This window comes from Lepisosteus oculatus, chromosome 2, assembly GCF_040954835.1.
Source record: "Lepisosteus oculatus isolate fLepOcu1 chromosome 2, fLepOcu1.hap2, whole genome shotgun sequence".
NCBI classification, from domain to species: domain Eukaryota; kingdom Metazoa; phylum Chordata; class Actinopteri; order Semionotiformes; family Lepisosteidae; genus Lepisosteus; species Lepisosteus oculatus.
In genome coordinates, this window is record NC_090697.1 from 72,718,951 (window position 1) to 72,746,948 (window position 27,998).

General features: G+C 38.5%; 1 protein-coding gene across 2 annotated transcripts; it reads left to right on the forward strand.

The window, feature by feature from the left end:
* Nucleotides 1-379: 379 nt before the first annotated feature.
* On the forward strand, nt 380-27,990 carry adrb3a (adrenoceptor beta 3a). 2 transcript variants are annotated; one of them, XR_001477882.2, is made up of 3 exons: nt 381-2,522; nt 13,487-13,638; nt 23,724-27,990. XR_001477882.2 is itself a non-coding variant. In XM_006625303.3 (2 exons), the coding sequence occupies exons 1-2, from the start codon at nt 1,228-1,230 to the stop codon at nt 23,749-23,751; spliced, it is 1,323 nt and encodes a 440-aa protein (XP_006625366.2). In that variant the 5' UTR covers nt 380-1,227; the 3' UTR covers nt 23,752-27,990. The 2 variants fall into 2 exon arrangements, 1 of the variants encoding a protein (XP_006625366.2); XM_006625303.3 differs by lacking the exon at nt 13,487-13,638 and having other exon boundaries at nt 380-2,522.
* The last annotated feature ends 8 nt before the right edge of the window (nt 27,991-27,998 follow it).

The window sequence follows — 27,998 nt, forward strand, 5'->3', positions numbered from 1 at the left end:
ATATTTTCCATGAGACATAAATGTCCCGGGTTGGATTTAGTGAACAATTTTGCATTTCGTTTATTTGTTTAAAAAAAGATGTACAGAATGGGAAATTGGGATGTGTTTAACCCTCTTTCAAAAATATAATAAATGAAGTATCGCAAAATTCTGTGTCTAAAAGTTTTGAAATCAAATCCAACAATCTGCCATCGGGGCTCAATAATAAAACTGGCAAGACTGCAAGTTATTTTTATTTAAAGTAAAACCAGATATAGTCTCCTTTCAAGATCATCCTTTTTTTTTTGCGGGGTGTCTCTTTAACTCCAGAGCCTGTCTGATCGGCCACACTTCACAGCTCCTCCCCTTGGGCTGGGAGCAATTAAAGACAGCACAGTCTGTTCAAGACCTGCACTCTGGGCTCCAGCCCTGCACACAGCGACAGAGAGGCAGGCAGAGGCAGTCAGAGAGAAGCAGGCAGAGAAGCAGCGCAGTGCACTCCTGGATCTTTCAGGGCTAATTCTCCTTCACTCATACCGGCAGCAGTAGAGTCTAACAATGAAAGGAAGCTCACATAAAGTCTGTCCAGGTGACACTGGCTCAAAAGAAACAGACAACTGCAGAATGGATTTTTCTGAAACAGAGGGGCACTTTAAGGCTTTTAAATAAACTTTTAATACATACCTTTTGAATTTCTCAAAACTTTTTTTTTCCCAAAAAAGACGGAGAAAGAAAAAATGAACTGAATGCATTTGGCTTTGTATTTCTATAAGTGTTTGAAGCAACAGAAAGATGACTGATTTCCAGAAACCAAAAGAGGATTGCTTCTGTTCTTCTGTGTTTGACACTGGGTTGCATGGAAAGGCAAAATCACAAAAGAAACCCAAGAGGGACCGAGCCAGGAAAATTTAGCCTGCTCGGTAATCGAATGGTGATTGCTTGATCATACTGCCTTTTTACTTCTTTTATCTGTAAACTTGACCTAGTGGTGACATTTGAAGAGAAGCTGAAAGGGACTCAACCACCTGTTTTTCCATCTGAAGCACTTGAATTCCCTCTGTAACTAATCATCCTGATCTCCGATCAATCAGTTGATGAGGCATATAAAGAATGTTGCCTTTATCTTTTGTGGATTCTTTTTTGAATCATGCAAAAACCACAGGAGAAACCTAAATACATTTATTGTGGAAGCTGGTATCTGGAAGCATCCTGATTTGCACTATAATCAACAGACAGGTCAAATCAAAGATGGACACATCCTCAAATAATACTATAGAAGCTGCCACTGGGGGTTGGCTCTTGAGTCCCCTGATGGCCATCATCATCCTAATTATTGTGTTTGGGAACCTGCTGGTCATTATAGCCATCACGCGCACCTCCCAGCTGCAGACCACAACCAACATCTTCATCATGTCTCTGGCCTGTGCAGACCTTATCATGGGTGTCCTCGTGGTACCTCTGGGGGCAACCATCATTATATCAGGTGAATGGCTGCTGAGCACCACTTCTTGTGAGCTGTGGACCTCGGTGGACGTCCTGTGTGTGACCGCCAGCATCGAGACACTGTGCGTGATTGCAGTGGACCGCTACATCGCTATCACTAGACCCCTCCGATACAAGGTTTTGCTGAGCAAGCGGCGTGCCCGGCTCATTGTGTGTGTGGTGTGGGCCGTCTCCGCGCTTATCTCCTTCCCACCCATCATGAACCACGACTGGCGGGACATGAACAACACCGAGGCGCAGGAGTGTTACAATAAGTCCACCTGCTGCGACTTCATCACCAACATGCCCTACGCCATCGCGTCCTCCGTGGTCTCCTTCTACATCCCCCTGATCATCATGATCTTCGTCTACGCCCGCGTCTTCATCATCGCCACCGGGCAAGTGCAGCTGATCGACAAGAACCGCCTGCGTTTCCAGAGCGAAGGGGCCCTGGTGCCACCGCAGTCGCAGCAGCTGCAGCAGCAGCCTCACGGCAACAACAACCTGCCGGCCTCTGGTGCCACGGCGACCCGCAGGAAGAACTCCAAGCGCCGGCCCTCGCGGCTAACGGTTGTCAAAGAGCACAAAGCGCTCAAGACCCTGGGCATCATCATGGGCACCTTTACCCTGTGCTGGCTGCCCTTCTTTGTGGCCAACATCATCAAAGTTTTCTACAGGAACACTCCTGATCGCCTGATCTTTCTCCTGCTCAACTGGCTAGGTTACATCAACTCCGGCCTCAACCCCATTATCTACTGCCGCAGTCCTGAGTTCCGTACCGCCTTCAAGAACTTGCTGGGCTGCCCGTGGGTCTCTGCGCCCCGCTTGAACGTCTTCTACAAGGAGTTCCGGACTCACTGTCCCTGTTTGTCGGGGGCACCAGAAGTGAGCCTGGGCGACTCCTTCCAGAAAAGGCCCCCAGAGAAAACCGAGGGGACACGGGGGGGCGAGAGCCTGACCAGTAGCCAGAGCAGCTGCAGGAGTGAGGAGCCCTCCCCAGGACCCCCGTTTTCCAACGGCAGCACTCACTTCAGTGACCTCTCGGAGCCTGAGACAGAGATGTAAGTGTGGCTTCTATCTTGAATTTGCCCTTGCAGTTTGTGTTTGCGTTTGCACCAATCACTGTATGGTTTCTGAGCTTTGATGCAACATTGCACTCACAACTGGGGGAGCAGAAATCTCCATGAACGATTCGATAAAAACAAATGCACACTCGAAACACGCTCAGGAATCAGAATTACTGTACGTTGGCACAAGCAAAGATTAAGCTGGCAGTTTTCAAACAAAAAACAACTCTATACAAGCACTGCACTCCAAAATCAGACTACTTCTGGCGTAAATGTCTGTATCTTTAAAACTACTGTGGGAAAGTGGTATCACAACACGAACTGCATCTAGTTAGTACAGTCTTCGAATGTGGTCTGTGTGGTTTGATTGAAATAGAACAGTGGTATAGTTCTATCTCCTGATCTGACGTCTCTAGCTTCCTGCTGATTTGAAACTCAGCAGTAAAATGGTCCTGAGAAAGACCAAACAGTGAAAACAAACAATGTTGATGCAATGCAGCGGGAGTCTTATCATGTCTGCTCAAACAATGAAACACAACCAACTTCTGTTGTCATACTTAAGTTCTGAACATTGTGGTCACAGTTTAGAAGGTGCACCCTGCATTTTCAATGCCCTATAGCTGCTAAGATCTTTGACATTTAGACCAGCTGGCATTTTGTTCTCATGCCTGTACAACCACATTCTTTATCATGTGTCTATATCCTGTGCTTTCTGAATTTTCCGTGCATTCTTTCAGTAGTAGGCATATACTATATTTACAATACCTGTCATGTTCTCCACTTAGCATTGAGGTTAAATCAATATAGCAATTTAATAATCTTATTGGCAGCCTTGAAAAGAGATTGAATCCAAGGACATTGATTTTTATTGTAAGTGGGTTGTTTTTTTCAGATGGGGCTACAGTCAATATATTTTGAATGCTGAAATTATCAGGAATGTAAGGATTAATCTCAACAATTTATATGCTACACACCGCTGCCTCTTACACAGAGCCATCCATATGTGTGTACTGTATGTGAGTGTGTGGACAAGGGCTCTTGGGTATATGTATATATAGCGTATGCACATATATAGAGACGTTTACACATCAATTGCAGAGAAATTCTTGTTCTATTCAGAGCTACTGAATAATATAATTTGACTTTTACATCTATTGCTTGATGTTGTTTTCATTTGTTTGACTTTTAGCCTGAATCATATTAGAATATCCTAACTATCTGTACAAGTCCTCAAAACTTTCCAAAACATTACAGAGCTGTTTTCCTGTTTTACACTTGGAGAAGTCAACTGTTATTGGCGCAGAAAATTCTAAGAACATTAAATGTAAATGATAAAACTGTATTTGTCATAAGCTTTTTACTGCCATTCAGTAACATTGTATATCTATTTTAAAGAAATGACTGTGTCATTTTAACAAGAAGAAACATTATTTACACAGTTATAAATTAAACAATACATTTCAGGAACCAAAACCACCAAAAAAAAAAACCAATAAAAAATCACAGAGAATTTTCCTCTCGCTGTTTAGTATCAGGATGTTTTGATAGCATGATTCCATGTTTGTTCTTTTTTTTATTTTTGTAGCATAAAAGCTTTTCAGAGTACAGTACAGGTTTGCTGTTGTGCAGATGAAGTGTGAAATGGCATAGATAGAACAGGAGACCGCACTGAGCTGAGTACAAGATGTACTGTACTGACTGTAGGACCACTTCCCAGCACAAATGCTGTGATCCTTTCATTTTTGAAAGCTCACTAATGACAACTGGACACATACAACTCAAGAAACAGGTGCTTGGAAATGTAGATCCAGTTGTTTTGAAAATGAGGCTGGTCAGTTCTTGTTCAGTCAATTCAAATCTGTTATTACAATCACTAAACTTTTCATTTTCCTATTTTACCAAATAAAAACATGCTTGTTTTTTTCATCTTTGTCATGGACACATAAGACATCAGAAAACCACTTCATTAACATTGAACATACATTTATATATTTCATACTGTATGCAAATCCTTACAATTACTTAAATGTAGTCAACCACAGAATATGCAAAGACAAGAATAATGGTAACAAGCCTTTTTTTTGGGGTGGGGGGTTAATACATTTTAAAAATATTATCATTAATGATCTTTACATGTATTCCAATTTTGACCATTACTATGTACTGGTATCCCAGTTCTAGGACACTGAATTACACCTTATTGTATCATCTTGTAAATACAGATTTTAGTTTGTATAACCAACTGACCAAATCTGAAAGAAAATAAAAAAATGACTTTAGAAAAGTATCACAAGATATAAAATATAAGAATGGTAACTCATGCATGTTTTAAAGTGAACAGTAAACAACATTACTTCGAATTTAAATGTCTTCTTCAGTGGATTACAAACTGGATTTAAGTTTATAATTTAATTATTTCAGATAACATTTTATATGTACGCAGGTTTAATGAAAATTGTGTAACTGGGTGTATATAAATACTAAATTGTATATATAATCTTTTGGACGAGTTCAATGGTTCATTTCTCAGCAGTTCCATAGTGAAGAATTTTGTACTTTGAGAAACTAGCCCTCCTTGGAGTTTGAGAAAGTTTCTTAAAAAGTTGTAAAACATAGCTGCCTGACAAATTATTAATATGTGATTTTTAAGTAAAAGAAAAAGAGAAAAAGTCCAAATGGAAAAAGATTCTAACAGGCTGTAGTGTTTGGAAAGTGGAAGGAACACACAGTCCCCCATGGCCCACATTAATGTGGGAAAGATCTGTGTGCATCTGCAGAAAATTCACACATTTCCATATGGTATGTTAAGTGGAAAAAATACAGCTGTGTAAGTATTAGCGCTTAGTATTTGATACAAAGATCTTCTTACAGTATTTCTACAATTGCCCAGGCATCTGTGGATTACTGGCACCATGTATCAAAAATTGTTGAAATCACTAGAACACCATACTATGTGTTGGACTGAACTGGACATGGAATTATACTAAGTATATTATAATAACAATATTTACAACACTTAATAAATAAGGGAAAAAGTACAAGGTTCTAGTACCTTACATATGAAAATAAGTACCTGACAGGGTCGTGTCATTATGTATAAGCAAAACATCATACTGCATCTTATTTTGAGGTTTGTTTTTTTTGTCACTCAAAATAATGTTTTACATCTTATATTTAGAAACTTCACATCTCCAACATAATCAAAGCAATTTTAATAAATGCTAATTGGAGTTTAAATAACACATTACAGCCTTGTATATTATAAAGAACTGTTTTGATGTGCTACCATGCACAATATATTTATTCTGTTCTTCCTTAGAAATTATTTTAAAAACTTTATCCCATCTGCTCGCTGAATTTAATCAGATATAGTTCTACTGACAGATATTCAGACAGCGTATACTTTACACATTAGGACCAATATTTAAAATACTTATGTGCTGTACTTATTTCCCAATAGGACACAATGGGAAATTAAGTGCTTAAGTGTTTTAAATATAGAGCTCCTAGGTTTTAGATAAATTACCCTAATTATTTAACAGCTATATTGTGTTTACTTTATATTAAGTCTTTATATAAATATTTTAACACCATTCTGTTGCAGGGCCTGTACTTAATAACATACCACATTTTCACATATCAGCAACAGATGTTTTTAACAGTCAGTGAGCAAAACATTTTAATACATTCCAACATTTTGATCTATGCCAGCTCTGAGGAGTACATTGTGGTTTGTTATTTCTTTTGGAGTTAAATCTTACATATCTTAATTCTATTAAGAGGGATATAAAGTCATAACAGCTGAAAACTGAATAAATATATATATAGAACAAAAACAGAGTAACAAACCCATAATATAATTTACGGTATGAACTGCAAATTTAATGGAAAGGTTTTGAATTCTGCTGTGTCATTGATGTATTAAAATTAAAACTATTATATCCAGTAGTATTTGTTAAAATACATGTAATTATATATAATTTAAGATCTCTGTCACAATAAGACGTATGATTAAAATTATTTTAACTAAGTGAATTTTAGTTTTAATTGCAATTAATCCATAAACAGGGCAAATCAACGTAAAAAAACATTCATTCGCTAAACTGAAGGAGATCTAGTACTGTATGTATTTGCTTTTCTCTGTAGCTTTGCTGGAATTGTCATGCATACTATATTGAATTCATTTGGACTGCTAGTTTTTCGGTGTGCATGTGGGTCTTGTCGTTTTGTCTCTCTCTGTGAGGGCCCCTCTGCAGGCCGCCCATCGCATTCTGCGAGCTGATAAAATTTATCATTGTGGGACCAGTCTTCCGTTAGCTGCCATGGTACAAGCTGTTTACCAGCTGTTTACAACCAGAGAGCCACAGGGAGTATAGGCTTGGATCTCTCTCTAAGCGATTCGCAGCAGAACAGGAGTTCTCTCCATCTACTGTATATCATTGCATTAACTTCATACGGTATATGACAGCTCATCTTAATAATACTGTAATGAATACGACCGACATTACAGGTTGTGCGAGTCGGCTTACCAGCGCGGTGAAATCACTGCCCTTCCCTGTGAATAGCAGGGACCTCAGCCGCCGGGCTGAGGGGAGATTTCCCTTTGGCTCAGCTGGCTGGTTCCCTGTTGAGTGATGTCGGAGGTCCGGGTTCGAGTCCCCAGCGGTGGAGGGCCGACCTGAGGCGGCAGTGGAGAGGGCACATACCCACGTGAACCCGAGAGTGCTACAAAACTATGCTTAACGTTTGACAATGAGGGCGAGTCGCAAAGCCATTATAATAAAACCGTAATCTTAACTGTACGAACGTGTTAGTTGGATGAAATTAACACTAAATGTTGGTTGATAATAGCATCAATATGATTGAAAAACACAATTTTCTGGAAATGTCATAAATATCTATGTTATATATTATTATAGATTATGTTACAGATAAATTAACGTATTGAAGGAGTAATAAAATGTCAACGTCTGGCAAATTTCGTGAAATTAGATTTGAAAATGTGATCTCCTGATCTGTCTCACTGAATCTCATTAGGATGAGATACAATCACAGTGAAGTGCACTAAAAGTGTACTAATTTAAATCAAAGTAAATTATTTTTGTAACTTTTTAAGGGGATATACTTATTCGTTTCAATTCTATTCACTGTTTCTAAAAATACACAAATGGGGTACAAATATGTGAAATGTTGAGAGTTTTTATTGTACAGTATGTGGAAGGGATAAATCCCTGAAAAAATCACTAAAGAACAAAGATACTTTGCTCTGCAACAAAATGTTTCGATACATCAGTTAAATGCGTTTAAAAACCAATATGCAATAAACTGTATTCCTTTTAAATACATATCTTATGACTCAAAGGGATCAATTACAGTATTATCTACAGTGTTGATTAATATACAGTATTCTTATTCCATTCTCATTCACTCTGTTACATAACACACATATCAGTAAAGGTTTCAATGAGCTCTATGTATTGCTTCATACCAACGGCAATAAAACAGGAAACTTAGTTAATATGTAATTGGAACACAAAAACATAACAAGAGGAGATTGATCATTTCTTCCATTTTTCTGCAAATTAACTTAATGATTATTCATTATTTAAGTTATTCTTCACCTTTATTTATTCAGTAGTCAATTCTAAAGGACATAACTTTACCAAAGTAATGTATTTTGAAGACTAGTACTATGAAACTTTGAGCATTCACTTTTTCAGAATTGAATGTAGTGCAATGAGAGAAAGAGCAAAGTCCATATTTTGCAAGAGTGGAAACAAATGTAATAAAAAGTTAGAAACCTACTGTATGTAGTGCATGAACTAGATGCCGTTTTTTCAAATACCATAAATCATTTTGGAACAGAACGAGGAAACTTCTTTTTTCAGCATTCTGGGTGTTTTTCGTGCTTTTCTGTGATTTTTGGAGGGTGCCCCTGCTTAGATTTTTAATTTGATGAGCATTCTGTTCCAGCCAAAATACTTTCTGAAAAGGAAGACCTTCTCAAATGTGATGGAGACCGCAAGCAATTAATGGTACACGCCACTGCCAGGCCACGCTGCTTCGCAAAGATGAAATAAAACTCAAGTTACAGCACAGATGTATTTACCTTTCCAAGAAAAATAGACAGTCTTGCAGAAATGACTCCCCACCTGACAGCAAAGACGTCTCCGTTGCTGCTGTAGGAGAACCCATGACAAAAGAAGCTAAGTTTCCTGATTTAAAGTTGCCAAAATGAAGTTCCCAATTGTTCTTTTCTCCATATGGTTTGGAGTAAAGCTGTAGCCTGAAAGTAGTGAACCAGCTGAAACAGTATGTTCGGACCATATTTACGTGACTGCAAAGTAAACCATGATATACCATAGACTGCTTTTGATCTCACATACAGTAGTTCACCACAGTTTTGCAAATGGGAATTATTCTAGTATTTGTTCACCTTGATCTGTTGAAATACCAGGGCCATCGTGGCTGATAACGTAACCATGAAGAAACCGAAGAGGTTTTGGCTTAAATTACTTAAGCCTTTCAAAGACAACTACTTGGAAAATCATTAATAATTACCCGTAAAAAAACCCGCCTGTGAGTAGCTGGCAACAGTAATGAATAGCGATGACAGAAATATTCATCCTGCTTACCAAGATACGATTCCAGGGAGCGGTTTCTAGGGCATTTTACCAAACTGTATTTCTGTTATCTTAATAGCCAGTTTGTATAATTTTGCTTTTTCCTGTTATTTCACTTTTAATTGCCTTGTATCCTACTGTGTTGTTAAAGGAATCTGGAGTTTCTGGGCTCACATTAAAACCCTTTGGCACCAGAACATTACTGTACATTACTGTACTTTGATGTGCAATTTTGGACTGCAGTTTGAGGTCACTTAGTTGTGCTTTAAGAGGGTAGTTTTGTTGGAGTAGCTAGCATTGAAGAATAATGCAAAAAATACAAACAGGAAAAGTTGCACAATGTGTATACATATGAATAAAAATCAATACCTATTTTTAAATTTAATTTTTTCAGGAAAACTGGCTATGAAAAGCAGTAAGACATGTCTAACATATCTATGGTCCCTCACTGTATAAGGTCAGAGTACAAAGGTTTTGCCAAGCATTTCAGATCTGGATTATCAGTTTGTGTTGAAATTTGCAACTACTGCAACTTCTGGGGATAGGTAACGGAAGCAGGCAGGTATTTTTCAGTGTTTTACTTCTTTAAAGAACTCAAATAACATCTTAGTTTAGAGGATTATTTTCAGATGTATTATTAAACAATGTTTGTATTTTTGGGAACAACAAATACATGATATTTAAATTAGACTAATATAATAATAAGGACCTTATGGTTCATAATTTTATTACCTACAAAACATTGTAGAAGTATGTTAACTCAGTGAACCTCCTGCTTCAAGTAATTCATTTCTTAAAATACACCGAGATGTTTTAGCAATTTTTAAAGGGTATAATTAGCTCCAGGTCTTTTGTTTTTCAAAAAAGGCATGACTTTTATTCAATTTTATGCTATCAGTTTTATTTAATCCTCATTCCTTTATGCAAAAGATACAAAGCTTTTTAAAAAATCAGCAGTTTCGCTGCATTGCTTACGAACGTATAAACCCATGATGAAAGACTGTCTTAATCTTGAGGGATCAAGATAACAGCTTATAATCACACATGTACATCGGCCTTGACCTTTTTTCTGTAAGAAAAATGTAGTTTCCAACTCATCACAGGGATTGTTATGCAAGTCTACATTATTTTAGAATTCCACATGAAACAATTTCCCCTTTGCAATGTCATAGTCCTGCATTGGTAGCCTCAATTTTTATGAACAATTGTTCTTGACTGTGAAAGGTCAAAAAATTCCAAAAATGAATATAATCCCTTTTAATTTACAGATTATCTCTGCTCTTTTCCCTTCAAGAAACATCACGTACCACTGGAGGCACAGGGGATATAACTTAAGGACACAGGGGCTGAGGATAGCTTTGATTTATTGGGTAATTTGCAATGCTTTTAGGAAAATGGCAGAATGTTTCAGTCCAGTCTCAGTAAACTACTTCATATTGTGCTGCACTCATGCTCCCTGGCTCATTTGTAATACATCACCACTGAATCACATCTAGTTCAGGTTCATAAAAACTCGCCTGTCTGAATTCTCACTAAATTCTTGTCTGTCAATTCCTGGACAAAAATATTTTCTCCCTTGTTCCCCTGTGGGGCTGTTCCCATGGTACTGCAAACTACTGTTTACAATGTTAATACAAAAGAGCTTCGAGCTACAGTACTTTCTAGAACAATGGTACCAGTAGAATGGTTGGGACAATCAATTGATGTTAACAGTGTTTAGAAAATGTCATATGTTACACAATAACAAGAAGAAATAATATTTTTACACACCGATGCATCCAAACAGGGGGACTATGAGGGTAAAGCATTCTTCAATGGATCATTGAAAAATAGCGGTGAAATACGTGTTATCTGCATCTATCTATAATCAAACATTTGAAAACTTGGTGAACCCTGGGATATTTAAAATTGAATGGGCTTTCCTATTTAAATACAGTATCATACAGACTTAAAATTAATTTCCAAAATAACTGTAAATCTTAAGAGCAAATTAGTCAGTCAAAGATGTTATTGAAGTGCACGACTTGTATAAGTTGCATTTTGTTTTGTCTTGTTTTTTAACTGTTGTATTTACTGATTTAAAAATCAATCAAAGACATTATTAAAAGAACAAATTCTACAGCTGCTTGATGGAATAAAAAACAAGCACACGTGCCTGGCTCCCCAGACTTAACCCAAAGAAACTAATTTAAAATTTGGTGGATAAGAAATCTGTTTTTTTGTGAATTTTTTTGCCTGCACTTTGTTACTATACTGTATGTGCTAGCAGCACAGGTGAAGGAAACTATTGTTTTCCAATATCAGATTAAAACAAGGCTTTACAAGGATGACTTAGAAACCATTGAGTTGGAGAACAGTTCATGCACTGATTTGCCTGTGAATTAGATGTCCGGTCATTCAGATTCTACAAATTAACTGAATCGCAACAGAGACCCACATTCTATCCAGGGTGAAAGCAGTATGGAAGGAACTGCTTTGCTCTTGATAGGAAACACAAAAATTGCTAATAAGAGGGTGGCTTTGCTCCCTAGGCAGATTAATCAGTTTATTTCATTTTGTCCCATAAAGTGCAATACAAGTATATGGCACGCCAGACAGGAAGAATTGCTTGTTGATTTTAGTTTAATTACTACAGTATGTCCCCATATGCATAGTAAAACAAAAGTAATCTAAAGTATTGTCAGAGACATTTACAAGGTACTGCATAAAATAAATGGAACAACATCACGTCATGCTGACAAGTAGAGCAATAAAATAGTCTTAAGTTTAATAATCCTCCCTACCAGAATTCTGTTTATGAATACTTTTTTCTGACATGGCTAGATACAAACATTATAAAATTGAAAGACGCAATTCTGCCTCTCAAGCTATTCAATTCAATTCAACTTTATTGTCATTAAACTTACACAGGTGCATAGTATAATGAAAAGTGTTTCTCATTAGTCACTCAGGTGCAGTATATAAATAGGACAGAAGATAAGACAATAGACAGTTACACAATAGCAATAACAGTAACATGTAATAACATAACATAAATAACATGTAACCAAGTAATCAAAACTGTGCAAAATTCCGCAAACAGAGACAATATAACAGGACAAAAACAGTGCAAAGTAATTCTTGGAACAGTGCAAAAATAATATGGTTAAAAATAGTATGGTTAATTAATAAATATTAAATATTATTACGACCGGTACAGTTTTACTGGGCTATCGAGGGGACAGTACAATTTCGGCTTACGTGTGTGTGGTGGTGTAGGAGTACAGTGGTTGTGGGTACAGGAAGACGTTAGGAGAGATCATAATATGGTGGGAGGGAGTGGGGGCGTCACCAACTTGACAGCTCTGGGGAAGAAGCTATTTTGGAGCTTCTTCCAAAATAGCTTTGGAAGAAACTATTCTGATTGCCCTGCGAATTGGAGGGTCTCAGTGATTAAACGTTGTCTGGAAGGATCCCTGTGCTTTCCATGACTTTGGTCATTTTGTGCCTGCAAGTACGATTCACCGTGCAATGGAGTGTCTCCTCTCCTCGAGTTATGAGCCTTATCATGATTTAACTGGTTTAACTGGAAAGACGCGAGGAGGGAATGGAAGGGACAGCGGGGTCAGTGGACGCTGTAACCACACAGCGAATGGACATTCAGGCACAGTGAGAAGGGGGAGACCACCCCTGAGCAGTGCACTATTTCTGATCAATGATGTTCTCCACACTGGGGGTTGCCTCACTCCAGGGCTAATCATGCTTTTAAAAACTCATTTCAAAATACCGGGATTGGTTTATGAAGGAGCAATGCAGTGCAGTGCTTCGATTCCTAATGCGCGCACGACTCCAAACTCCAACGGCTCCCACAGTCAAGAAATACAATACATGCTGGCCCTCTTGCACTCAGCATACCTTCTCACTGAGTTCTCAACTTTTTTTTCCCCCTGTCACACCTTCTCACAATTGGCCTCGACAAGTGCCTTGGAACTCCTGTGGCTGCCAGATTTGTGAGTAACAGCCATGAGGAAAAATGACAGCCGCGGGTCATGTCAGACAGTGTTTTCCATCATGTTTCAAACGCCTGTCTGTCAGGGCCGTTGTGTTATAAGGGGTAGCTATGTAGAGTTCTGTAGTTGTCCACACTGCTGTGATGACTCAAGTGAGATACCTTATTCAGGTTGCTCCAGTTGTATAAACAGGTACTAAAACAGGTCTGGAAGAGAGGAAATTGTAATCATCACCATGGACAAAAGCTCATTTTTTTTTTTAATTACAATGCTATAGAGTCAATCCGACAGCTTCTGAATTTGCTGAATTTGAGCCTCCTAAATATCTGTTCTTTCTTCCATTTAGAAAATCGGTAGAAAACCAGGCCCCAGCGTTTTCTCCTCATGGCTCAGAAACAGGCGTGTCAATCATGCCTGGAGAAATCCTGCAGCACAGATGACTTCATGGTCGCAGGGTTGTTGAACTAATGAAACTCATGTGCCGCCTGAAGATATGAGGTAAAACAATGAAACACTTCAGAAAAAAAACGAATACAATTAGATAGGTTAACACACGAGAAGATTCAAGTGGAACTAACACTGCTGGGAAGTTTCACATCTGTAATCACACCATCAATACACTTTAATGTGTTTGACATTCGTTGTGCTTATTTTGGCTGTAATCAGGCAGCATGAATAAAAAAACACTCCCATTAAATTCTAGAGACCTCAATTGCATCACAGCACTGTTTTGCATTGTGTAGTATATTATAAGCTGCTCCTTTTGCACAAGCCACACAAAAAAAACAGACCTCCTGGGCAGAGCACAGATGCAACAATGTGATTATAAACAATAGGAAATGACAGATAATACCTGCTGTACTTGTCTTAGTGTGCATGTGATAGTACAATACAGTTCCAATTCTTCTACAGATGGAAACGTTGTTTTGTAGTTGGCGTGCGTGCAAAAGGTGACAGTAGCTTACAATGGTGTACAAAATGTCACTCAGGATAAACATTTCTCTGTGAAGTCTGTACTAAGCACTTGTAATAAGAAAATAATACAAAATAACATAAGAAAGGCTACAAGTGAGAGGTGGCTATTTGAATCTTCTCTCACTTGTTTGGTACTTAGTAGTTAACTGATCTAAGAATCTCATCAGTTGCTTGAAAATAATTGGGTTATCAGCATTAACAAAATAACTAAGTAAGTTGTTCCATACTTCCACACCCTTGTGGGTAAGAAGTTGCCTCCTGTTCTCAGGTTTTTGAAATGCACTTCCCTGTAGTTTCCACTTCTAGTGTCCGCTGGTGTCTCTTTCACCATTCAATCTGAAGAACTCTGCTGGGCGGACTTTGTGAATGCGTTAGAGAATTGTGAAGACTTGAATAAGGTATCCTTGTAATCTTCTCCATTCAAGGTTCTTCTCCGGCTTAGATCCAGAGAAGCAATATCATTTTTGAAACCTGGTGACCACGTCATACACAATGTATTAATCTTGCTAATGCATTGTAATGTTAAAATTGTTCACCCTGATTAAATTAAATTACATTCTATACTTTTAACTATGTATCCTATTTCCCTACTTTGTCTAGAAGATTAAGATGGTGCTTCTTCTAGCTCAGTGTTTCCCACTATATATTCATAGTTTGCTGTTACTACCAACATGGAACATTGCACTTGCTAACATTGAATACCATCCACCAGGAACTTGAGGTTTTAAATCTATTTAATTCTACAGCTATCCCTGTGCAGCTCTTGCAAGTATTCCATAAAAGAAATATTTCCTACAGTAGCTCGATCCTGTATTTTCATTTCGAAGTCTCACATGGCCCCCAAAGACTTTTTCCATGTGTAAAATGTTCAACACTAATTTTTGCTCTGAAATCACCTCTCAGAGCTGATCAGTAGCTGGAGGTCAGCAGGGGAAATAAATGGCTAAAATCACAGTTCTGAAGCCCTGCTACGCCTGACATTTTCTGACACGATCTTTCTTCCAGTTCTCATTTGAGTATTTTTTTATTTAGCTGGAATATGTGTATAAGAGTTCTAGAAAGTTGACTGTGTTCGGGACTATGTGTGATAGTTGTGGATGTAAACTGTGAACTGAATAAAATGAAGATAATAAATCTTCAAGCAGTTTGGCAGTGGTACAGCCTGGTTTCATATGAAACCCACCTGTAGCTGACTCTCCACAAACAGTTCTGAGCACACACATGGCAAAGGAGCAAATTAATCCAACATCCATTGATTAGGCCCCGTGGGTGGAAAGGAAATTTTAAGTTCAAAGCATGTTTGTCCTCCCTCAATCTCCTGCAATCTCGTGCGGGTTGCAAAGGTGAACTTTGGGGTGGCTTTGTGAAGCAGAGAGGAAAGTGGAAGTAAAAATATAAGACATTTTTAATGAATAATAAGAAAAATTTTGAGCTCTGTCTGGGAAAAATCCACTGAAAAGCCTATCAATCAGGAAGATCAAAGAGTGACATCAAAAGTGCTTTTCGTGAAAAATTAGGAGTTGTCAGGAACAAGACAGATAGAGAGTCTGGCAGATTCAATTAATGGGGTTGTATTGAGTCTCCCAGTGAGTTGCTGGTTTATTTTGGAGAGTAGAGCAGTTCTTGCCTGGCTGGCTCTTTGTTCTTTTCTGAGCGGCCTGTACTTTTTTCCTCAAGAAAAATACTTCACTGTAATTGACATGAAACAAAAACTTTGCCATTCTCCCAGAAGGACAGAAATAGCTGTCCCAGGCTTCTTATTCCTTAGGCATCTTTTATAGCTAGTCATGTAATACAACACAAGGTACAGTAGTCCACTTCAGAAGATGAGAGCAGGAGGTTGGCTGTCGCTGTAGAAATGCTTTCCCTCGCTGTTTTTATAGTGCATTTTTTATTTTCAGTACAAAGCTACACCAAAGATTACGATTAGAAACTTCATCATGATTGTAGAATGGTTATTGGTTATTGGTAATATCCACCGCTCATCAGAAAAGGTCACAGTCACCCAGAGTCTATCCTGGCAGACACAGAGAGCAAGACAGGATCTCATCCTGAACAAGACACCAGTCCACTGTAGAGCCCCCACACACAAGCACAAAGGGATAACTTTAATTTAATGAACCTTGTTATCATGAGTTTGAAAAGTAAATCACCTGGTGAAACTGCACACATACAATGAGGCCACCATGCAAACTCCATAAAGAAGACACAGTGTCCACAATCAGTTTCAGGACCCGACAGCTGTAACATAGCAGCACTGACTTTCAAGTCACCATGCTGCCCTAAATTAAAACGTTCATCACAAAATATGAATATGAATGTGCTATTAATTCACATTCCTTTTTCACAGTTGCTGTGCAATAAATCCTTGATTGTACTGTGCCAGACGAAACTCTGTGTGAAGACCTAACAGATTAGAATTGGGCAGCTGATGTTATCAAGTTATTTTAGTCTCTGAAATGTAAGAAATTACAAAAACAAAGAGCTTATAGTAAAGCCAGAATAGACATTCTAAATAAAACACAAGATGCTACGATTCTGAAATAGTCTTCAAATTGAACCAGAGACTTTCCAGGCGTGTCCTAATGCTTTCTAAATCAAAGACTACACAATAATACAATCATTGCCATGTACAGTGCCAGTGGGATTCAACACATTATCTGTGTTTTCTGTTTTACTGTATGTGTGTTTCTTTATTTGTCACAACTCCAGACCTATTTTGTCTTTGTTTGTCTTTATTTAGTGGTTAGTGGCCATGATAACTGTTTGCTGTAAAATTAGATTCGGGAGAATCTCCACATCTAATTGCTAGGAAGCTGCCACATGTTTAGAGATAGCAGAAATGCTAAAAAAAAAACACCTCTCTCATTGCTCACTTTAAGCCATTATTACAGACATTCAGTCCAGTTTTAAGACTATTTTACAGTGTCTCTCTGACCACTTTTATAACCCATTTTTGTGACCTATCCCTAGGCTGCCCAACCAGCAGACAGCCATTTATTTTTATGTACAGTAGTTACTGCCCTTCATTTCACATAAAACAGCTGAATTACCTTCCTGTTGAAGGGAGTGGGTCCTGACAGCTGTAACATATGTCACCTAACCTAAGACCCTCCTCTTCTTTTTGCTCATTCCAACATGAGAAAAACACTAGTTTCATTCCATTTTTTCAACATTAAACTGAACAATTGGGACTATTTTAAGGAGCATCACCTTTCCCTCTAAATAATGTTCTTCTACTTTCAGTCTTTGGGTAGTTAAACAAGTCAATTCCAGATATTTACTATGTTTCTAATGACTTTATGCACTACTGATAAAGAAATCGCATTTCACTCATTAAAAATTATCCTAAAGAACTTCCCGATGTTTTATAGAAGCAATTGTAATAAAATAGTAATAATAAGTGTTACTGACAAACCCATAACAACATGATATGAACTGAAGTCGGGTTTGACCCACACAAAAGCTTACTGTATTTATGTGGATAACTACAGTCGTTTTTTCTATATGACCTGCTTAACAACCACACATACTGTATAATAGTCTCAGGTCACACAAAATATTAGCAAAGATTATGAGTACAAATTAACAGTATGCATGGTCTGCCCTCACCAGTCACACTTCCAAGACTGCTTTTAAAGAAAACTCTGGGCTTAATGCAATATTAAAGGCTGTATTTCACAAAATCCTTGTAATAACTTTGGACTGTACTCCTGCTGTGTTATGTTTCCTGTTTAAACTGAAGCCTGTTTAAAACTATCACCAGATGAGCACGCATGTTCTCTAAAAATTGGTATCAGCTCACTTTAAGAGCAAAAGCAAAACTAGGAACCCCAACTAGTCTCCAGAGCCACGCATTGTGAAATTTTGTGCAGAAAGAAGGGCCCATTGTTGGATATGTTAGCACACACAAACAGAAAATGATTTACTGAGATTATGAAATAGCCAAGTTAAGATGCTTTTTTACAAATATGGGAGCAGAGAATGGAGTCGCATTGCTTGTTTGCATTTTTAGGGACTGTAGCCCACCACTTCTCCTGAATCACATCCATGAATATCATTTCTTCTCCAGGGGAGCACAGAGACATGTTACAACACAATTATGGGTCTCCTGTGCACTGCCAGAGGTTTGAATATTCTTTCAATATGTAGAGCTGAATTTGCTGGAGGAAATACAAAGATCAGCCTAAATCAATTTAATGTTCTCTGAAGGAAATTCAAAACCAAGGAATTACAGCAAGTATGAATTTGTGTTAGACAATCTGAAGGGGACACTCACTTGCTTCAGGGTGGCACTCTCAAAGAATTATTAGGGGTAGAGTCTTCTAAAGAAGTCTTTGACGCCAACTTTAGACATTCACATTTTTAAAAATAGCTTGTTTTTCAACAAGTCAGAATCCACAGGACCTTATTAGGACTGCCACCTCCTCAGCCTTCAGTGGGTGTCAGACCTCAGTGTCACTGGGTGAAACGTTTTCACTTCCTTCAATGACCTGCAATTTGAACGGGGGAACCCCTTCCCCTAAGGCTTGACGTGACAACCCCCTGTTACTCCCAGAGACACAAGACATGAGTAGTACTCATGCATTAAATCGCAGGATTGTGTTATCATAGTGGCATACTTTCATAAATTTGTCAGTATTTCTGTTTATACACATAGCATGAACCAGAGATTATTCAGCATGAGATGTAAAGAAACAATGTCTTTCGATTCAGCATTTAGAAATGTGAATGTAAACACAGCACTGAAAAGAAAAAAAATACTAGTTCTAACTACTCACTGCTATTTTTTGTAAGGTATACATCAAACATGTTTGCCATTTCTAGAATAACAAAGTTTAAGATGTAGATGAAGTCAACTAATGACAAGGTTATCACTGTCTTCATTAGACAGTGGGGAGGGGAACAGAGTAATGAAGCCAATTCATAGATGGGGATTATTAGGAGGCCATGATCGGTAAGGGAAATTTGACCAGGACGCCGGGGTAACACCCCCTACTCTTTTCGAAAGCCACCCTGGGGACCACAGAGAGTCAGGACCTCGGTTTTACGTCTGATCCAAAGGACGGTGCCTTTTTACAGTATAGTATCCCTGTGACTATATTGGGGGCATTAGGACCCTCATAGACAGCAGGGTGACCGCCTCCAGCTGGCCCCACTAACACCTCTTCCAGCAGCAACCTTAGTTTTTCCCAGGAGATCTCCCATCCAGGAACTGACCAGACTGCTTAGCTTCAGTGGGTTACCAGTTGGGAGTTGCAGGGTAATAGGGCTGCTGACAGTCTCGCAGTATCATCACTGGAGACACAATGAGTGGATTACCTGAAAATACACTTTGCTACATTTAAGATCTAACAATAAAAAATACAATATTTGTGTATGTCAGCATGATTTGCACAGCAAACTGTTACCTTAGCATAATCCCTCTGTCTCTGTAGTGGGTTTGCATTCAACTGCTAACATGGACTGATTAGATATCCCTAGATTTGATTCCTCTGTAATCCTTAAATAATTTTATTTTTTCCTCTTTCTCTTTAGAAAAATCTCAGTTATAGTGTTTCTGGTCTGTACTGATTTAGCTCCAAAATGTTAGGTGAGCCACACTACTATAATCTGCTGAATGGGTGATTACAGAACCCCTGTGTCCAGTGCTCCAAAGCATTTTAGCAGTAAAGTCACAATGTAGATTAATCAACACTAACTCTTCAGAATGGTTTTAAGCATGGTATCTTTCATCAGTAGTTTATAGTTTTATATGCATGATCGGGCTGCTCATAAGTATGTCTATTTATTGTTTTTATCATTTTAAAACTAAAATGCATTTTAGACAAGCATCGACCTTTGAATTCCTTTTCCACTATGCAAATTCTAAAAGAATTTAAAACCAATGGAAATGGAGACTTATCCACTGAACTAAGACTTAGGTCAACAAAATAACTAGGCATTATAATGACCTTGCAAGAAAAATTCTTCACTAGCATGGGAAGGGAATGTTTGCCTTTATTGTACCCCTGTGGAGAATGTTTCTGTTAAAAGAGGTTATCTGCTATTCTGAAACCATGGCTATGTCTACCCTACATTTTCACATGCTGTAAAGAGTTAAATAAACTGCAAACATGATTCTCATCTGCATGAAAATGATGTACAGTACCAATGAACCCAGGAGTTAGTCTTATCTTGACTAAACAGGGTTGCCTGACTTTGTATAACTGTGATCTATTAAGAATGCTTAGCTTTGGTGTGAAGCAGTTTAGCATAAATTCTATACTGTTTTAATGTGTTGTCCTGTAATTCCTCATGCTGTGTGACATGTAAATGAAATAATGCCAACAACTTAACAAGTTGTAGTGGTGGCTCTAGAAAGTTCTAGAAAGAATAAATTGTCAGGTTTTAAGTATTAATTTCATACCACAGAGAGCAAAATAGCTTTATTCATGGAGCTGACCTATAGTTGTACAGTATAAGGTCTCTATATAATTAAAAATTACCTCCACTAATTAAAAACATGGAATTTTGTCTTAAATGCAAATATGGACTGCATAGAGTCTAAAGCATTTCAAGGTATATCGAAATTTTCTGTGAACCGAGACACTGAGCACATTTTTCTCGTTATTATGCATGTTTTTTTTACCACTTTATTTTAATTTTGTTCATAAACCTCAGTCCAAGTTTGGATCAGATTACATTGAAGTATTCACAGTCAATTCATAATCAGTCTTTCAGGTTATGTAATAACGGTACGTTCTTTCTCACTCAAACATACTCTGGTGGTAGTGCCAAAAAAGTTATGATCCAAACATGGAAGTACATCAAAAAGGGCCAAAACGTGCTTGATGATCATACTGCAATCATGGTTTAAAACACTTCATCTTTTGCCAAGGAATACTGTACAGAGGCAAGAGAATCCAGGACATGACTAAAGATTTGTCTTTTGCAATGTGTGTCGGGTCAGTTCTGTCCACAGTGCAGTGTTCACATCTTGCTCTCCAGAACTGAGGCTAAAAGAATAAAACTTTCCACCTCCTCAGTTTTCTTCAGCCCCTGCATGTTCTGGAAACACGTCCAGGTCTCTTGCAAACTGTCACAAGGCATTGTTTTGATGGTTTGGCCCTCTCTTATAACCTATTCCATATGCTTGTACTACCATGTGTGAAAAAGTTTATCCAAAATAACTCTTTATTCCTGGTTCTCTTATGTTTTGCATTGTTCTCTGTTCTTGCATCTGTTCTGTTTCTCTTTGTAACTGTGGAACCCCTCTGAGGTATACTGGAAAGGTTCAAAAGATATTTATGTCACACTTTGGAAAACATTGCACAAGCAAACTTAACCCCATCGTAAAATCTAGAATATTACAAACACTCAATTACTGTGCAGAGACTTTCTAATCTTACTGAAATTCTCCATAGAATTGTTATGTGTCTGAAAAGCTCTCACAGCTACCAGAAATACTAAACATATTGTCTTGGTGTCAATACCCATCTTTTTTTCAGCCAATTCTCCATAGCCAGGTACAGTAGCTCCACTAAACAAAAATTGGAAGACTGGTGATAAAACCTCAGATTCCTGTAAACCACATGGTACTGTATATAGAAAAATAAGCAAGATAATAATTTGTAGTTGTTCTACAGCTCTCCTGCTCATACTGTATATACTGTAGTACCTTAAGCCATTGTAAGACCAACTAACCTAAAGATGGCCTTTTTCCCAGAAGTCTACTGTGTCTGAGTTAATCTTTACTTACAAAATGACCCAGTATTCATCCCAGCATTATCTGTTCTACTTCTCTCTTTGGTAAATATTTTAGAGGTTCGAAGAGGAAGAAGAAAAATATTACAGGATCAAATGAAAAACACACAGTGGCACCCAGGAGATTGTTTACAGACATTAGTTCATTCTGGCACTGGGAGATCTGATAAGAAAGTGTTCTTAAAAGGGATCAAAAGATCTTACACATCTGCCCTGCATGAATATGACTTTACATAGAATACCCAGAGCTGCATGTGAAAGTACAATACATTTTACACACACTCTTATAGTTCCAAAACCTTTTTACGTTTTCAAACTTAAAGCATTTTTCAAAGCTTTGTGGGCAACTACATCAGCAAACAAAATTCAAATGCTTCATTTTCAATCAATTAATGTTCTTATTGACCTCCCTGTAGATTATGAATAAGAACTGCAACCCAGAGCCCATTTCTTCTGTGCAGTGTTCTCTGATGCACTAATCAGCACTCCATTAGGAATTGAAAGCAGTTCCTAAAAAGGCTTAGGCAGCGGATCTCTGCACTGTACATTTTGTTTTTTCCTTTTTTCTGAGAGCGAATAAACCATCCATGTTGTTTACCTTTTCCTGTGGAGACTTGAACAGTATCAGAGATACCATCGGTATCCAAGGCATTTGAAGAGAAAGAGGGAGAGGTAGAGTGGGAGAGAGGCTTTTTTAGCCTCTTAGGTTAGAAGCTTCACCTTCACCCTAAACTATGTGACATTTGAATTGGTTCTGTCTTGTACAATGGTTGTTACTCTGCATGGTATGCTATGCATGTGTCCCAGACTGAATTGTGTGAATGGCTTTGATGAAATCAGGCACAATGACTGCTTCAACCTTAACTAGACACCTTTTTGTTTCCTCTGCTGCTCAGAAGAATGAGTTAATAGCTGCTTCTGAAGTCTACTTCTAAGAGTATACTTGTCTTCTCTCTCTGAATCTGCTTCCAGAAATTGCTTCTCGGTGATTATATCAGGATTGCACCACAGTGCTGTAAGAATGGACCACCAAGCACAATACAACACCGATTGTTCTCCTGTAAATACCTCCCACCATTAACTTTGAGAAATTGTTTTTGGTGGAATAGTTATCTCACATCACAAATCACATTTAAAGCAAACAAAGCAACAGAGGAGAACACAGGACACGTTTAATTGACAGGCTGCTAGATCAAAACAAAATAACAGGAAAATACATGTTCTCTCCTTTTAAGGATAGTGGGCTGAATGATAGCCTTCCTAGTTACGTGCATGTGGCTGTGGATTTGAGTGGAAGAATTTCCGATATTATGGAAACACCCATACAAACATGTTGTAATGTCTTTCAACTGTATACTTGACACCTTTCACTTCCAAACTCTGTCAGACCCTTACTGAAACAGACTTCATTTACAGCATTGTCATTAAGGTATCAATGGGGAGCATGGTGACGAAAACATATCTCACTCAGATAATCCTCGTGTAATCTTCAGAACAACATTTTTATCTTGATTCATTGAATTTAGTTATCTCTTGGATTTGTGCTCACTTCCTCATTTTCAATACATGGTGTCACAATACATTTTGTTCACCACAGGTTGCAGTTTGTTATGAGGATAATTTTCTCATGACCCCAGAGTATTTCAGCATGGGACTCAACAGTAAATACTGTACAAAATGCCCATTTTCTAACTGTACAAAAGTGACTTTAGAGCAGCTGTTCAGTGTGTCAGTGACATACTGTAGATTCACAAGTGGAAACTACAGTAAAAGTGAAGTTTCTCTTCATACTAAATCTGACTAAATGAGTAATGAGTGACTGTCCCAGATGCAAGCTCCTAACTGCATTCCTGTGTTTTCAGCTTCTTCTTACAGGAAAAAGACAGCTGAGAAAGAACTGACAGATCTCCAGAAAATGAGGAATGGGCTTTGCTGTGACTGGCTGGCCGGGCTACCTATACCATCACTACAAACAACGCTATGGACTGATCAGATGGTGGAGAGACTGTCATGGCCATATCTGAAGAAAAGAAGTTGCCCCCAGTTTTTTGTGGGTGAAACTGGACAACCAGCCCAGTTTATTGTGCGACAGTAAGAAGGAAAGCTCTCTCCTGCTAATGTACTTGGCCATGACTGTGCCCTTTTGCAGCTAGAGACAGAGAAGAGCTTGAACCATTCGAAAGCACTCTGTGAATGCCCTAGCTCTTAAGATGTTCGGTAGGAGGCTCCACTGAATGAATAGGACTTTGCTTACAGCTATGGTATGCTGTCCACATCTACCAAGTGCAGAGACTTGAACTTGATCTAACAACCTGTGATACACACCCAGCACTGCACCTAATCTCCAGCACCATGTACATTTACAAGCATATAAAATGTAATATAAACTCTTTACACTTTTGTCCTATCGAAGGACACACAGTAGTCATGTAATGTGAAAAAAAACAGCATTTCAGCATTCAGGCACAATTCTAGTTTCTGTTAGACATACAGTGAATTACTGCATTCAGAATGCCATTTGATTTTGTTGATTTTCCCATTTAATTTTTGAACTTCACATTCGGTTCACCCATCCTCTCTATGCCTCACGGCATTAATTCAGCTTGCAGTCTTGTTCTACGCTCGGTTTCCCTCTTTAGAACCCGATTTTATTACAGAAGTCACAGAGGAATTCCCCTCCAACCACACAAAGTAAAGTGGTGACTGAGTGATGGTGTAGCAACCTGATCATCAGTGCATGGGACTTGAAAATCTGCAGATGTGAATTTGTTTGCAGCTATCCTGAGCGTTAGAAAAAAACAGACAGCAACTGCAGCAAGAATGTGCCAGCTTTCACAGATTTATTGGGTTTTTGCATTTTTTTCTACCTCTTACAGCCAAACCACCTTCCTCTAAGATAGCATCTAAATCTAACTGTATTACAAGCAGAAACCATTACTACTGGGCAGTACCTTCAGGAATCCTCCACGCATCTTCATAACTGGTTTACCAAGCTACACAAAATGGACTTAAGAAATATCGTTATGCATCTTCGTCTCACATCGGCACATAAATTGTAAGCATGTGGCAGCTTCACACTCAAAGGCACTGAACTATAAGGCAGTTCTGAGCCTTTTTTTCAAAACAGAAAAGCAAGTCGGAGGAAAGGAGATGTGGAAGAGCTCTGTGCGTTATCACTCGAGTCGTAAGTCATGACGCACTTGAGATAGGTGCATTAAGCAGCTATTTAAAATAATTCTGAACAAGATTTGCAATTTTACATTGGCACAAACCAATGATCACTGCAAAAGCTTTGCTTTAATCAGCCTTATTCTATTGTTCTTTAATTGTTCAACTTTGTTTTTCCACATAATGCATGCCACTGTACTTCAGACTATAGCAGTACCTACATGTTCCAGAGTGGTACTGTACATCTTGTATAAAACTGACCAGGGCACAGAGCCCAAGAGAGCCCAGAGATAGCAGGTTTGAATCCAGTTGGTCTCTCTTAAGGATTTCAGCCAAGTCTGATGACAAACATGGATCCACGCTTTGCCACACAGCCCAGAGAAACACACAAAATTCCTGTTTCATAGCAGGTGGATCTGTTTTGGATATTGCAAAGTGCAGACTCTTTCACAAATGATAATGATGGAGGGGAAAAGCTTAATATTTTATACTGTTTTACCTTCACATGTCTGCCTGTGCAAATCTACTCACAGTAAGGTAGCAGGTTTGAAACATACATCATCTCGTGTCAGATGATATAAGCATTAGCCTCCCAAGATCTGAAATAGATCAAACTTCTGTGTAATGGAAGTCTTATCTGTTGCCTGGCAAAAACAGCCCATTCTGAAGCTGTAGGTAAAGAGTGTTTCAGTTGTGTTGGCAATGTGATTACCATCTGTAAGGAAATGTGGGGAAACAGTTTCCAGAAAGAGCTTTCTTATCAAACAAATGGAACACGAATATAATAATACAGTCATGCATTCAGAATTGTGGAAAATATTATTCAGGAGCGCTTGATCTTCAGAAGACACCCATAATGCTTCAAATGCTAAACACTTCAGAAAAGAATAAACTGTGAAAGAAAAAAATCGCAAGTTACTAGCGCACAAGTTTTAATTAGATTGCACCACAAAGGCTGCAGCCTGCCAACAGGTGGCAGTGTTGAGCAGCAGCTGTTTCGCACACGGGCACCCAGATGACACTTTATCTTTGGGTTGTGAATTTTCTTTCATTCACTATTGTCTTTTCTTAGATGATGCCTAATTTATTTCAGTTATGTCACTTGTTTTATTATTATTGATACTATATCGTATGCCGATGTGTCATAATGATATATAAATGTTTATTTTTATACAATGTTAACTGATGTGTAGGGAGAGTGATACAGCATTTTACTGAGTTGTATGTAATATAAAAAACAAAAAACTGTACGAAAGATCCCTGGTGTTTAAAACTGAAACTTTGAGGGAATTTACATTGATATGACCAACTATCAATTTATTTGCTATCAAACACGCAAGAGACTATCTTAGGTTTAGAAGTCATGCTCTCGATTGCACTTGGTTCCTATTTCTGTTCTGACTCAGTATTCTGTCTGGTTTCTTTGTTCTGTAGAACATAGTGTAAATGCAGTTAGCCATTCATCCAAATTCCTCAAGGCAGCTGTGCCATGCCCTCAGAAACAGTAGCTATACACCCTCTTACACTTGACTTTTCCAGTTTGTTACATGTCATCAAAACGAAGACAATACTGGTACACTCGAGAAAATAAAACAAAGTCAGTGGTCTCGGAAACAAAATCCTTCTAGGGACCCCTTAAGAACTTCTCACGACCACATGTTTAAATCAAGCACAGAGGGTCACTGGGTCATGTAAAATGGGTATTGTGGAAGGTGTGGTGTTTAGCACCGAACATCACAGCTCTTGGGTCTGTTTCTGTCCTTCGGGACCTGTCTGTTACACATCTGTAGGATTTCCACAGATTCAGGTGGGCTTTCACCAGGTGCTCTGGCTTCCTCCAACCTCTTGTACTCGTGCGAGTAAGGTTTGACTGGCTAGATGGGCTCGCCCTCTCATTACTTGTCCATGAGCAGAGTGGCCTGGGTCCCACTCCTCCCTTCAACCAGTCCTGCTGGTGGGACTGCACAAACAGAACAGAAATGTTCCAGCTTGTACTGTACGTACAGTACCTCTTCCTTCCTGGAGTCTCCTGGAAGAAAGAGGCTTTATCTTATGGAGTTCAGTCCAGTCAGAGTGCTTTAACAGAACTCTGATCTGACTGTTTTCCACAGCTTTTTCACATCACAACACACACAATTCCCAGACATCAGTGGGACACACAGTCCCCCCCCACAAACTCTCCCTAGGAAGCCTACCGTTGATTTGACAGCAGTAAAAAGCTTTCATCTGGATGGACAAACCGCTCCTCCAGTCTCTTTGCCTGAGTTGTGTAAAACAAATGTTTCACCTTCACAGACGTTCAACAATTAAGCAGCATGAAAGTAAGAGACAACTGACAGGAAACAGGAAAGGTACACGAAAACATTCTGTCATGATGTCGAAGAACACGGATGAGGACAGAAGTGGAAATGTTCTTCCAGCAGACTAGTTTGGGTCTGACTTTCTGCACACCCTCTTAACTAACAGAAAAAGAGGTAGAGATGGCTGTGAAGTGTAACCTGCTATGGCTGTTTTTTAAGCAGAACATGCAAATCACACATCACAGTGCTGCTCGGAACGCAAACCCAAGTGGAAAAGATCTGTGATAACATTATTAACACGAGTTCACGGAAAGACCAGACAGAAAGTGCTCTGAACCACACAAAAAGTAAAGCACATGCATACAAGAAGCACAGAAATGGAAACCAAAGCTGTGGAAAGATAATTAGCCGTACAAATGTGTACAAATGCCAAGCCCTCCCCTGATAGTTCTGCATAGTTTGCAGGCATTCCCAATACACATCCCTTTCCAAATCCATAATTGACAACAGATCCCAGCCGAGCCAGAGATCTCTCTCTTAAACAGTGTACATAGTGTTTTGTAAATGCCTCATCTTGTATATAAGTGGAAAAAAAGTTTATTTAAAATGGAGTATAAAATATATAAATATACAAAGAAACATAATAAACACTGAAAAAATACTATTTTC